General features: G+C 35.9%; 2 protein-coding genes across 2 annotated transcripts in view; both read left to right on the top strand.

The window, feature by feature from the left end:
• The window catches only part of TP53INP (Tumor protein p53 inducible nuclear protein), a 322,855-nt gene that overhangs the window by 50,670 nt on the left and 257,416 nt on the right, over positions 1 to 14,769 (top strand). The window lies entirely within an intron of this gene.
• LOC140451275 (uncharacterized) lies at positions 4,250 to 8,846 on the top strand. Its single transcript, XM_072545017.1, has 4 exons — positions 4,250 to 4,278; positions 7,158 to 7,418; positions 7,654 to 7,969; positions 8,244 to 8,846. Exons 1-4 carry the CDS (start codon positions 4,250 to 4,252, stop codon positions 8,844 to 8,846), a joined length of 1,209 nt encoding a protein of 402 aa, XP_072401118.1.

The following is a 14,769-nucleotide window of genomic DNA, read 5'->3' on the forward strand; positions in this document are numbered from 1 at the left end:
CCTTGACTGATTCAGACTCGCATATTTCACAATACCAGATGTCAGATTTAGCTACACCTGATTTTGCTACCTTTTTTTCACAACCAATTTTTGACAATTTTAAAGTAGTTTTAACCGATTTTACTTTAGATGCCCCAGCTTGTGTTTCACATTCGTTTTTGTACGGGGAACTATAGTCAATTCAACTGCGTACTGAGTGCAGCAAACTTTTGATGATTTTGATTTCTTTATAGGTAACGGCGAAATATCCTAAACCGATATAGTATTTAGGGAAGTTGATGCTGCTCTCTTCGTTCTTTATGCCGATGGAATATTATCTCCTTTAAAAGAGGATGCTTTCTGTTGGGATTGATGGTTAGAGTTTGATGCACTGTCAAACATCATTGAAGCTGCAAAATCAGTTTCTTTAAAAACATTTTCATCTATAGGCCAAATGCCACTACGACGAGAAGCCTTCTGTACATTTCTCACTGTTGCAGCAAGCTCATAACCCTCTCTAATTATCCCGGAAACCTGAAACGTTGATACAGTTCAACCCACGTTATTCCGCAACCATTTTTGAATGCATTGTCCATAAACATTTTGAAAGGCTCAGAAGAATCCAACATCCAACGGTTGACGTCTGTGTGTGGTGTGACTTGGTAACTGTAATGACCTAATTCCATTATCCCTGGCAATTTGTAGAGGTTTTAGGTTTTTACTGTGGGTGCTGTGGCCGTCCAACAATAACAAAACAGGTGCCTCAGGGCTTGCGATAATATCCAATATCGCTAATAGTGACAATGCTGCTAGGCGGAGTGTGTAATAAAAGTTCCTCTTGAAAACGTTTCATCTTAAAAATTGTCAAATTGTGGGTGGTAGAAACTGCCCTGCTGCACTATCACAACTAACCACAGTTATATTTACCTCTTCCTCTTCACCAGAAATGCTCCCAATTTGACGTTTTCCCTTTTTGGTCAATATTTTCTGACACTGCTGTTGTACGGTTAAGCAGCCTGTCTCATCGATGTTGAATATGCGTGTGGCGGTCAATTTTTTCTCTTCACAAATTCTTTGTAAAAGTTCATAGAATTTATTAACTCGTGCTTTGCTAAATTATGCAGCACTTACCATTGATGTTTTCTCCGGCTGCCGTAACGATATTTCTTTATGTCTTGACATGAAGCCATAATACCACTTCTTGCCTGCCATACGTTTATCTGTGTTGAAATTGTGTTTCAAATTGTTTCTTGTTGCCAATTCAAATGCCAGTTTGCGGATGTCTCGTATACCCATCCCGAAAATTCGCTCTTCGAAAATCTAAATATGCATAGCTACTTCTGCTTCAACTTCTTCATTAAATACAGTAAACCTGCCCATTTTTTAAATTGCGTTATTTGCCCCTTTGTTTTACTCTTCGAGATGTCTTTTTAGTGTAGCTTTAGGTACTTGCACATTCATTAAGCTCATAAGAACCATTAAGAAAAGCGGAAATAGCACTGCTTAAATCTTGTTTATTTTAAGTTAGAAGACGTAAAAGTGTTGGTGGACCAGGAATTTGCTAGAGTAACTGTAGATAACTGGAAGAAAGTGTGTGAACATGTTATCAAGGTTGAAGATAAGTATTTGGAAAGTGAACGTCGCATAGATGTAATTACTGAAGAATTAAGCCTTAAACACACCTACGCGATCACGACGCGATGGCGTTCACGATAGCGACTACGATTTGACTCGTCTGAAACAAACAAGTAAACCAGCACATACTGGTCGCGACCTGCTGGCGATCAAAGGAATTTTTGCAGCGTTCTGACGACAATCGCGGCGATATAATTAGTTTAGCGTGCAGAACGCAGCAGTTTACGTTTATCGCTGGTCGCGTCGATGCAAATTTGCGAATTAAAATGGATATCGAAAAAATTGAAATTGTAAAAAATATGATACATTGTTCGACCTGTCCCACCCAAAATACAAGAACGTACGTATTAAAAATAAAATCATTCTTTAGCATCAACTGTTTCCCTAAAATTTGTTTGTTGTTTGGTGATTTTTTGTCTGATCTAAAATTTCATCAAAACTTTCATAATTCGTTCTAAAATATGTATAGAAACGGTTCTCATCTCTGCAAAGTTCTGGATACAATTTATGAAATTCTTCTTGTTGTTCTTAGGTTAATGTCATATACCCAAACTTCTCTTTTTCTGCAAAATATTCTGCATATATATCGGCATTTGTAAATGCAAAAAATAGAACACCTACGCATACTTTTTATTACATTTTTGCAATGCTTCTTCTTCTTGTAAAACGCACATTTTATAAACTATATTTCCAACTGTATTTGAAATCGCAGGGTCGATATCGGTCCGATGTGTTCGCTTCTACAGAATCCAAGATCGCCATCGCCATCGTGATCGCTTAGAAATGTTCTCAGCTCTAAGGATTGATTTAAATGATTCTATTGACGACGATAGTGCATCTGATTATGAAAGTGAATAATATAATTTAACATTACGATGTACCTATGTAACCTATGTGAATATAAGTTTTCCAAACTGTCCTGTATGTATGTATTATTTTTTTACTTTATTACAATCATTTCGTATATTCTTCTATTTAACTTTGTGACGTTTAAGTGAGTAATAATATAAATAATAAAGGTTTTAAAGTAAAAACAATCTTTTTAATTAATATTTATTAATACTGTAATCTGTAGTACGTATCTATGGTTTCACATACAGACAATATATGTATGTAATATATTATAATAATATGTAGTAAAATGTAGTACAATATTGCCAAAAATATAATCTATTATCATTGTTTAATAAATTGTGTGTACCTATCTTTAACAATTTGATTTAAATCATAAATATTTTTTGGAACGCCACTGCTTTGTTTGGTGATACTTTACTGTTCCTAGAAATTTCCGCAACTACAGTTGAAACATACTCTATTGGCCACGGACCGAATTCAGTAGCTGTTTCAACACATTTTTGTATTGTCACATGTCTCCTCAAAATCATAATATTATCAGTTTATCATAAGTAATACATTACATGTACGTTCTGGCAGAATATTGCCGCCATCATATAATAATCAAAATTTTATGACCTATTTTATATCTTAAAAAATAAGTTCTATTTTTCAATTTTGGTTTATTTCCAAAAGAGTATTAGTTAAAAAAAACTACGATAAAATAAAACAACAATATGAACACTTTTATGGTCCATATAATGATATTGACAAACCAACACCATAAAATCCTCTGTTTCTTTTCTTCAAACGTTTATTTGTTTGTTTTTATCATTTGAGTTCGTCTACTTCTTGTCTTGGTTAGAACAAGTTTGGTATTGTGTTATTTAGAAGGTTAGATGTCAACGATCTCTATCACACAATTAAAAAACAAACAGCCTAAAATCTGAATAATTATAATAAATTATATGTTTAAGAGATCGCGCATTGTCAAAATATTTGTTTAACTAAATATGCTACTTTTTATGTGTATCTGTATTTTTCCTGTAAATTATATACAATACTGATATTGCCACAAAAAACTGTGTAATAATGCCAGAACACATTAGTAGTTATCGGAATCTTGTACACCATGTACACAATAGAATGGGTACTACATATTAAACCGTAACCGGTGAGGTGCAATTTCAGTTACATTGAGCATGATGTGGAGTCCCACGGACTCCTTTTTAAAAAATAAAAAAAAGATTTAGGTATTTGAAAAAATTTCACTGAAATAAGTTGCACCTGGATGAACTATATTCGCCCATAAGTATATAAGTATTATATAAAAAAAGTTCTTAAAATACCTCTATTTTACAATTGTACTGAAATTTCTCCTCTCAACAATTTCATTGATTAAAAAAAGTGTTTTTTGCAAAGTTTAGAATATATACGGTTTAAGGGAATACTAATTAATTTTTATGCAAACAATAAACAAATTTATTCAGTAAAAAAATTCTGACAACAATTATTCTAAACTAATTTTAAACAACATTTTATACTAGATTTTATAGAGACTATATTATTAGAAAAGATTTGTATATCTTAAATAGAGGCACCGAACCTACCTTTATTAATGTTGATAGCCAAACAGTCATAGATATCACGCTGGCTGGTATCGGAGGATACCTCTATGTCTGACCACCGCTGGCTAACCTATAATATTAGTCTGGAAAAAAGCCTTATCAAATCGCGCGACCCTAGGAGGACGGATGTAGAACTCTACAACCGACTCTTAGAAGATGCTCTGCGGAACGAAATGGCAGGAACTAATACAGAATTGGAAAGGTATACGGTATCTATCCAAAACAAAATAAGCTATGCTTATAAAAAATCCTGTCCAATAAGGATGGTCCAAGAAAGTCGCAAAACCAACTCTTGGTGGTGCACTGAATTGGAACGCCTTAGGAAGATAGCAAGAACAGCTTTTAATAGAGCAAAACGCACCAAACTCAAAGAGGATTGGGATTCTTATCAATCAAATCTCAGAGAGTTTAAAAAAGTCTGCAGACAAAGACAAAGAGCTGCTTGGGGAACCTTCTGATGCTGATGAGGACCCACATCGGCATGTCGGCATATTAACGAAGGAAGATGGAAACAAAACTTCCAACCTTTGCTTCCACTAGAACCGGGAAAGTAATGAGGTCCTGATGAAAATACACTTTCCCGGTTCTAGTGTCTCAACAGCTCCAAACTGGATGGAAGAAGCAATCATACCCTCATTAAATGACTGGCATCTCGCCAGAACAATGATTAATGAGGAAAATGTAAAATGGGCCATATTGTGCTTTACCATTTCAAATCACCAGGGCCTGACGGCATATATCCAGCCCTACTACGGTGGGGACTGGATATCCTTCTGCCGCACCTCCTGGAAATATTTAGAGCCTCTTTGGCTCTGAGATATATTCCTAGAAAGTGGAGAAAGGTACGTGTGGTCTTCATACCAAAACCAGGTAGGATGGACTACACCCTACCAAAGGCTTTCCGACCAATTAGCCTAACATCCTTTCTGTTGAAAACGATGGAAAGGCTATGCGAGAGGTACATAAGGGATGAAGTTCTGGTCCATAACCCACTTCACCCAAATCAGCATGCATATACTTCGAGAAGATCTACCGATTCTGCACTGCATCATGTAGTGGGAAGAATTGAAGGATCGAATACAGTGAATAGACATAATTTTTTATATAATACTGTGCGAATTAATGGCATCATAGGCTGTTTTAATGAAAAAACAGTTTACTTAGAAAAAAATTATATTTTGACAAAACTATAAAGGTAAATTTACATTATTTAGTAGGAAATATGTCCCCCCTTTGGCTGCAATTACTGCTTTTACCCTTTTTGGCACAGATTCTACGAGCTTCTGACAGTTCCCAAAAATCCTTTCATCTCGAAACCAAACTTGAATGACCGCTTCTATCATTTTTATTTTTGGCCCAAATGGCCCATAAATTTTTAATGGGGTTGAGGTCCGGGCCAATCTAAAACATTAATCTTTTTATTTTTGAAAAATTCCATCATTTGCTTTGACTTGTGACAGGGAGCAGAGTCCTGTTGAAGAATAACTTCTCCTTGGGGCTTACATTTTTGGAGTTCTGTGTCCAAACGCTGTTCCAACATAGACTTGTATTTTCGGCTGTTCATCATGCCTTTGATTGGTACCAAAGATCCAACCCCCATGTATGAAAAGCATCCCCAAAACATTTTTTTTTTGACTGGATGTTTTACGGTTTGATCAATATGAGATGGTGTAAGGTTTTCATTGTCAGACTTTTCATCTGTAAATAGGACTTTTCTACAGTCGTCTACAGTCCAATAGCCTTTGTTTCTTCATTTGTTCAGTTAGAAGTTGTTTTTCTGTGGACCTTGCCCTTCTACCATTCTCCAAAAGTCTTTTCCGAACAGTTGAGTCATGAATCACTACACCTGATGCTGCTAGATCTTGTTAAAGCTCTTGGCTTGTTTTTCTAGGAACTAATTTGCTTTTTCGAAGTAAAAATCTTTCATCTGCTTGTGTTGTTTTTCTCTTTCTTCCGCATTTTCCTAACCTTTTCTCATCCAGTGATCCCGTTTCTCGTTTACGCTTCAAAATCTTGTTTACTACCCCCTAACTCACTCCATGCGTTCTTGCGATTTCTCTTTGTGACATACAAGTGTGTTCACTTAACGTGATAATCTTTTCACGCTTCCTAGGCCTAATATCCATAATAGAATTAAATGAAACAAACTCACTAATTACCGAAGACAACCCAAAATAGTACAAAACAACACAAACTTTAGGAAATGTCCTAAAAGACCCTTAACTAAAGGCAGAGAAAAGTAAGGTTATGTTTTCAATGCTTGGTTAGTTGTGGACGTGTGGACAGTGTTGACAGCTATGAATATTAAAAATGTAAATGTAAATTCCATTGATTCCATCCAATGATTCCATTAATTTGCACAATACTGTACGTTTTGCCAATGAAGAAACAAATTATATGCAGTAATAGTTTAACTTGGTTATTTCTGGTCTTCAATTAGCACAGGTGCTATTTACAGTTTCCAGAATATTGGGAGGATAAACTCATTTTCATAATTTTTCATCATAATTGAAATTTTAAAATCCACTTATGTAAACACGCAGTAATGAATTTGTCTTTCTCAATATTTTTATGAAGGGAAATGACAGATTCATATCTAAAGTGAATTACTTTGATACGTGTATAATTAATAATGTCTATGGCAACTAGTGGGAAATGAAATATCCGTATACATTGACTAATCAAGACTTGATGGATTTAAGAGACATTTTTAAAATATTCGTAGAAAAAAGTATTTATTATCCAGAAGAGATTACTAAGATATATACAGTAATTGCCACAGCGTTCTTATAGACTACATTTTAAACAGTTTAATTTACTATCTGTAGCTGTACTATATTACCTCTCCGTGGAAACGTTCGCTATAAAGTACCCACACTTGTTTCTTAGAAACTGTGACAATTATTCTAGATCAATGACTATCATTACAAGACATCGAAAACGTTGTCCACATTATTGTGTAATTACGTCTATAATTATTTGCAAATAAGAGAAATATTCAATATAAAAGTTTATAAGAATCTTCATCTCGTTTTTTTTTGCAGTAGTGGATACTTTCATTTTAAATTTGTATTAAATTAGACGAAAGCCGTATTTTGGCGAAAGGGCAAAAGAAGGGGTAGGCTGCCTGATACACTGTAACCTAATAAAGCATATTCAAGATTGGGAATGCATTTCCGAAAGAATTCTAAAGATAAGACTGGTAACTGCGGAACACAAACTAGTCAATATCATCGTTATGTATGGAATAAATGATGACGAAAGAGCAGCTAGCAAAGACCTATTCTGGGATAAGTACTCAGGAATAATGGACAGTTTAGAAGGCAATACTATAGTACTACAGTATAAAGGATCTAAATGGCCGAGTGGGTGTAAGAGATGAACATACCCAAGATGTATTAGGACGATATGGAGAAGAAATAAAAAATGAAAATGGGGAACGTATTATTGATATATGCAGAGAAAATAATTTAATAATAATGAACACATTTTTTAAACACAAAGATGTACATAAATATACAAGAGAAGTCAAAAGTAGAGGGTAAAGATCCATTATAGGCTATGTGTTTGTAAATAGATCATCGAGGCAATGCATTAAAGACGTAAGAGTAAAACGAGGGGCTGAAATATATAGTGACCACTATCTAGATGTAGCCAGGACCAGCTTGGGAGTGCGACAAGAATCAATAACGAAAGAGACCAAGAAAACAAGTAAAGCTCATGATACACCCACTATAGAAATAATCAAGTCACATAGGCTAGCAGACAAGGAGACAGGAAACAAGTTTGAAAACTACGTTAATAACTACCTAACAGAGCACGCTGAACATGACTGTGACTTAGACCAAAATTGGCAAATACTGAAAGAGGCACTCCTAAACGGTGGTAAACAAGTATGCGGAAAAACAAGAAATAAGAGCAGCAAAAGTGTACAAACTGGTAGAACAATAAAATAAAAGCAGAAGTGAAGTCCAAGAAGATAGCTTGAAAAAATTATTTAAGGAACGGAACTGCAGACAACTACCAAATATACAAACTTCAAAGAATCAAAGTCAAAGATAGGGTACTAGCAGCGAAACGGAAAAGTTGGGAAGAATTCAGAAACAAGATGGAAGAAGACTACCACTCTAACGAAAAGTTATTCTTTAAAACCCTGAAGAATTTAAGAACCGAAAAGGCTCCACAAACACCAAAGCAAATAAGGACAAAGAAGGACACTTATTGCATGACAATGACCACATCCTAGATAGATGGAAGCAATATTTCGAGGATCTACTGAATATCCAAAACGATGTAGACATTATCACAGAAGAACCGGAAGAGGTAAAGCAAGAAGATCAAATTCAAGACGAAATAACTATAGCAGAAACAAAAGAACTCATACAAAAGCTTAAGAAAGGTAAAGCGGCTGGATTTGATAAAATCACAGCAGAAATGCTTAAAAACATGGGCGACAAGGGCATTGAACTGCTAACAAAAGTATGTAATAGGACATGGAGTGAGAGCCAAATACCAAAAGATTGGGAAGTGGGAGTTATTCTACCCATTTTCAAAAAGGGCGACAGACTCGAATGTAGTAACTACAGAGGAACAACACTACTGAGCGTACCTTCCAAAGTATATGAAAGAATACTAGAAAAACGTCTTTTACAAGAAGTTGATTCTAAAATGGAACAATCACAGAGTGGATTTAGAAAAGGCAGAAGTATCCAAGATCACATTTTTACTATCAAGAAACATAATACAAAACGCACGGAACTCAAGCACTGAGTTATACCAAGCGTTTATAGACTTAGAAAAGGCATTTGATAGTACTCCAAGGAAGGTGATTGACATATGTTTAAAAAAGAAAGGTGTGAAAATCAAACTCAGGCAAGCCATTATGAGTATATATAGACATACAAAGAACAGAATCAGAACCGAAAATATGGAATCCGAAGAGTTCATAGTAAATGAGGGTCTACGTCAAGGAGGAGTCCTAGGCCCCATACTGTTTAACATTGTCTTGGATGACATGTTTAAAGAAACTAGAGCAGAAACATTGAAATTATATGCCAGACATAGAAATCTAGAAGCAGTGTGGATCTCAGAGTGTGCATAAGCAGACGACCTAGTGATATTTAGGATAAATGAAGAAGTTCTCAATCGAAATTTACAAGTATGGAACGCTGCACTAATTAAACGAAATTTGAGGATCAATAATGAGAAGACGAAAGTAATGGTATGTGGAAAAAATAGAAAACAAACGAAGATAACACTTAACGGAGATACATTTGAACAAGTCGATACTTAAAACTTGGGAGTACAACTAGAGAACAGAGGAACTGAAGAAACTGAAATAAGTTTCAGAATAGAAAGTGCTGCTCGGATGTACCACGCAATTAAAAGTACGTATTTGTCGAAAAAAGAAGTATCCCAAAAAGCCAAAGTGACCATATACAAGACGGTGTTTGTGCCGATTTTAACTTTTGGTAGTGAAAGTTGGACGCTTATTGATAAATTAAGATCGAAAATACAGAGCATAAAAATGAAGTTTTTTAGAAGAATAATGGGTATAACCAGGTTAGACAGGATTAGAAATGAGGCAGTCAGAGAACATCTTAAGGTCCAACCAATTATTAAGAAAATTGAAGAGGCCCAACTGAGATGGTATGGACACATGGTTAGAATGAATCAAGAAAGACCAGTTAAAAAAGTATGGGAAGCCAGAAGACAAACCAAGAGACCAAGGGGCAGGCCAATGAAGACATTGGATGATAATGTAACCTCAATCCTAGAGACACGAGGAATCAGCAAAGAAAAAGCAAGAAACCAAGCAAAGAATAAGAAACAATGGAGAAAAATTGTACATGCAACTAACTAAAGACATTACACCCGACACCTTAGGGTAAATGGGTTTAGGATTATATATATTAAATTAAAATTTATTGAGTGTAAATTGACGACCTGATGATATAAGACTGTGCCACTATCTTCTTCCGTTGGTTTACTTTTAAATCCATACATTCTATGAATTTTTTATCCTTTTTGTCTTCAGGACGGGGGTCGTAACCTCTTGTTTATTTTTTAGATCTCTCTGTCGTTTTTTGTGGTGTTCCCTTTCTTTTTTCACTTCTTTTTCTATATCCATTTTTTTCCTTGTGATCGTTCTAATTGTTTTCATTCTCTTGATACTCAAATCATATCGTTGACTATTACACTTTTACAAGGAAACACTTTTACGAGGAAGTTACGTTTTCTTTTCATAAATATGAGCTTAACAATTTATTTCTTTTTCTGTTAAAAATGATGCATAAATGTTTGTCCTATCAATTCCAAATTAACAAAGTTAGAAGGCAAGTGTTTCAAAATTTCTTCTTTGTTAATGGGGCCTATGCTAGGCTTTTGAAAACCAGACTGTAGTTGTTTCTCCATCCAAAAATTGTTTCAACAATCTTGCAAACATGTAGCAACAGTTTCGCCGCTGTCAGACTGTTTCCACACATTAGGATATGCTTCCACTTAATTTTGACAGGCCTAAAATCTGACTGATTATGTGGTTGTGTTGCGTCGGGTCTGCGTTACACATAGCGCGCGTCGAGTTACACGTGGTGCTGACAACGCGGAAGTGATCTCAACGCGACGCAACTACAGTCACGTATAACTTGGAAATTATGCGTCTTGTTTTCCTTGTTATCAACGCGACGGCATTAGCGTTAGTATAACAGCTCCCTTAAGGTACGTTTTTACTGACGCGTCTGTTGCGATCATCGCTGAGAGATCGTCGCTGAGACCAACTACTGACCAAATTCTTCTCCTCATTCCTTGAGCCCTTTTCAGGGCGTGGTGACACTCTAAATATTGTTTTTTTGACAGCTTCATGTAGGAATTTTCCCACCAGAGTCTTCATTTGGTCTGCTCCTCATATTGGAGATCTTTCTCTTGGTCTTTGAATTTCTACGTTTCCTTCTACTACCAATTGTTCCATGGTTACCGTTCTTCTAGCTATTGTCGTACGGTCGGACCATCTTCCGAGGTATTCGAAGATTCTGGATGACTTCCGACCTTACAGGAGGAGAGAAGGTTTTTCGACTCCATCCTCATGCTCGTGGCTTTTATGTGATCTAGGTTTCCACTTACGAAAACCGTGCCCTTCACTCCGCACCGCCGCATGTCGAGAAATAATCAAATCCCGTAAGGACTTTTACTATTTCTCAATGGTTTCATCAAATGGTTTTTGGCTGAGAAGTCTATTCCAAGCCTACCTGGGGCTTTTATTTACTCCTGACCGTCGGTGGTCTAGTGGAACGTTGTTATCAGTTCGACACAGCGAACAGTCAGTCAACAATCGCTGGCTCCTATACTTCCTGTAGGCCTGAATGACGTCGTAGCCACACGGCTTCGTGTTCATTCAAGCACTAAGGAGCTTTTGGAATCGTCTTCGCTTCGAAGTCTGCTTTAAATCGAAGAAATTTCACTCAGGTAGTAATAAAACGCAGAATCGTAGTAAAGGCACTCGGCCAACAAGGTCTAGCAGGTGCTTGTGGTGTAAGATGACTAGATTCCGATCGGAAGATGTGCTGCCTTTTTATACACTTTGTGTTTGCAATTTAGCAGCGATCTTTCACCCGGAGGCCAATAACAAAGCAGTTAATAAGTCTGTTTGTTATTGGTCGGCTAGAATGACAATCTGCGTCGTGATTGGTCACTTCTGGCGACACTATGTGGCCAAAGGAATTTAGTTATGCTCGGTTTACTTTCCTTAATAGCCTGTCTTTTATATGAAGCCCTTCCAAAATTGACAGGTTGGTTTTATGTTCTGTCCAGGACACGCGTAGAATTCTTCTGTATACCCACATTTCAAAGGCTTCGATCTTACTCCTATCGATTTTTTTGAGAGTTCATATTTCAGCTGCGTATGTTGCAATGAAAAAAATAAGGGCTTTTACCAACCTGAGCTTAGTATTCCTTGTTATTGTTCGGTCTTTCCACATTTTAATTCATTTAACAGTTGTGATTCGGGCCATTGCTAGTCTACTCTAGATTTCTGAAGAGAAATCGCCATTGTTGGTTATTAGGGAACCCAAGTATACAAATCTGTCTACCACGTCGAAATTCGCCACTTGGTATATGTGCGGTAGATTATTATTTTGTCTTTCTACGATCATATTTTTGTTTTTCCATTCATTTGGTGATGGTAATCGCTTCAACTTAATTTGCTGCTAGTATAAGTGTGTCATCTGTGTATCGCAGATTATTGATTTTTCTGCCTCCTATAGTGATTCCTCTATCCCATTCGTTTAATACTTTTTTCATTATATATTTAGAATATGCACGCTTGTTTAGTTGCTTTCTTTGTTTTGAACGCATCTGAATATATTCCCTGTATTTTAACTTTGGCTGAGTTTTTATCATACAAATTTCTTATTGGGTTAACTAGGTGGTTAGGTACTCCCATATTTTCCATTATACTCCAGAGGGTATCCCATTTACCTGAATCAAAAGCCTTTGTGTAATCTAAAACACTTTTTCTATTATATGTCTCTCTTTTCGTGGTATGAATCCCCATTGCTCATTGGCTATATCTGGAATTAGAAAGTTCTCTAGCCGTTAATTGATTATATATAACAGGATTTAGCTTTCATGGGTAATAAATGCAGTGCTTCTGTAGTACTGCGTACGTTTAGTGATCCTTTTTTATGGAAAGGGATAAGGTTGATTCGCACCACTCTTGAGGTCATTCACCCGAGACTCATATCATGTTGTATATATCCAGTATTACATACACGTAAATCTCGCTCATTGCTTGTAGAATCTCCGCTGGTATGCCATCGACCTCTGGGTTTTTTTTATTTCTTAGTTGATTAAGAGCTTTCTCTACTTCTGCTCGTAAAATGATTGGTTCTGCCTCTTTGATTGCATGTTTCTTTAAAAGTCTCATTGTATAATTCTAAGCAGTAAATCAAACATACTACATATATCTATAAACAAAAGGTACATAAATTTAGTAGTAGCAGCAAAATTGAAACGGTAGAAAGTTTCACATATTTAGGAGTTACATTAAACACGGATGGAACAGAAGAACCAGAAATCCAAAGAAGAATAGTAAAGGGAAACAAAGCTTATTTTTCACTCGACCATGTGTTTTGCTCCAAAAACACACACTGGAGATCGAAAATCAGGGTCTACAAAACTATTATCAGACCAATAGTATGTTATGGATGCGGGACATGGGTGATGACAGAAGAGACAAAAAGAAAACTGGAAGTCTTCGAAAGAAAAGTCCTAAGAAAGATATTTGGACCTATTAACGAAAACTGAATATGGAGATCCAGGTATAACCATTAACTCTACCAACTGTTCAAAGAGACACCGATCTCAGAATTCGTTAAACTTCAGAGACTTCGCTGGGCTGGTCATGTAGTAAGAATGGAGACAGAAAGATTGCCGAAAAGAGCCCTTGATAGTAAAATGCATGGCGCAAGACCAAAAGGAAGGCCACGGAAAAGATGGGAGGATGAAGTGGCAGCGGGCGCGCAAAATTTGCTAGACGTGAGAACCTGGAGAAGATCGGCGCGGGACCGACAAGGTTGGAGGCATAGTTTGGAGGAGGCCAAGGCCCGATTTGGGCTGTAGCGCCATTGGAGAGAGAGAGAGAGAGAGAGTAGCAGTAAAAACCTATTCAAGTGCAGATATACCAGCACCAGCAGATCACAATATTTTGGTAGGTAAAATCAAACTGAGCCAAAAAATGTTACAAGAATGAACAACGAAACAGTTATTATTGAGAGAAAATATGATAAAACAATAAAACACCTGAAGAAAAGATTAAGTGGACACTAAGCAAAGAAGAATGTATTGAGGAAAACTTTAATGAAAGAAAATATATATTAAAGGATGTGCAGGAAAGAAGATTGCCAGTACAAATACAAAAGCACTTGGTCCTGATAGGGTGATTGCTGAAATACCAAAGTTGCTGGGAGAAAATGAAATTACAACATTGTAAGATCCCTTTAGCAGAATTTATGACACGGGGATATTACCAGATTGGCTTAAGTCAACTTTTATCATAATACCAATTTAATTTTCCCAAAAATGCTTATTAAAATATAAACCTAACCAAACTTTATATTGACAATGTCAAACTATAAATTTCACGTCATTCACGTGGTGATTATGACTATTTTTCGATGGCTATATTATAAACATTACTGATCGTTTTAACCTGATGTAGATAAATTAACAATTACTATAATGTATATTGGAAGTTTCACCAGAAGCAATTGAAATAAGTTATCCTGCAATTAAAAGTTATGCAATTATTGCTTATAGAAGCTCATGTTAAGTGTTGAAAGATATAAAACATGCATACGCCAACTACATAATTTGATATTATGATGATCATGAATCATACTAATGATAGCAAGTGGAAATGAAATGTGCAAATAAACTGAAACATTACTTTGTTCTTGAAATGATTATGTAGGTTAACACAGTGGCGTATTCTGAAAAGTTATTACAGAGAAAAGATAGAAACACAATTTACTTAAGTTCGCCCAGTAACTAAAGTGAAATATAGGAACACAATGTATAAATGTATGAAGGGTATGTGTGAAATTTATTAATGTAGGAACTAGGCATTAGAAAAAGTCATGTGTGAATACTTATAGATTTAAACGGTTATATTTTTCCTATTTATGTTCGTAGACCTATC

Source organism: Diabrotica undecimpunctata, chromosome 9, assembly GCF_040954645.1.
Source record: "Diabrotica undecimpunctata isolate CICGRU chromosome 9, icDiaUnde3, whole genome shotgun sequence".
NCBI lineage: Eukaryota > Metazoa > Arthropoda > Insecta > Coleoptera > Chrysomelidae > Diabrotica > Diabrotica undecimpunctata.

Bases quoted from the DNA above. Each gene is read 5' to 3' on its own strand.
- LOC140451275 (XM_072545017.1), top strand. From the start codon at position 4,250: ATGGCAGGAACTAATACAGAATTGGAAAG. The intron at 4,279-7,157 runs GTATACGGTATC...GTATTAAATTAG, and splicing joins ACTAATACAGAATTGGAAAG to ACGAAAGCCGTATTTTGGCG. The intron at 7,970-8,243 runs GTATGCGGAAAA...GAAGAATTTAAG, and splicing joins TCCTAAACGGTGGTAAACAA to AACCGAAAAGGCTCCACAAA.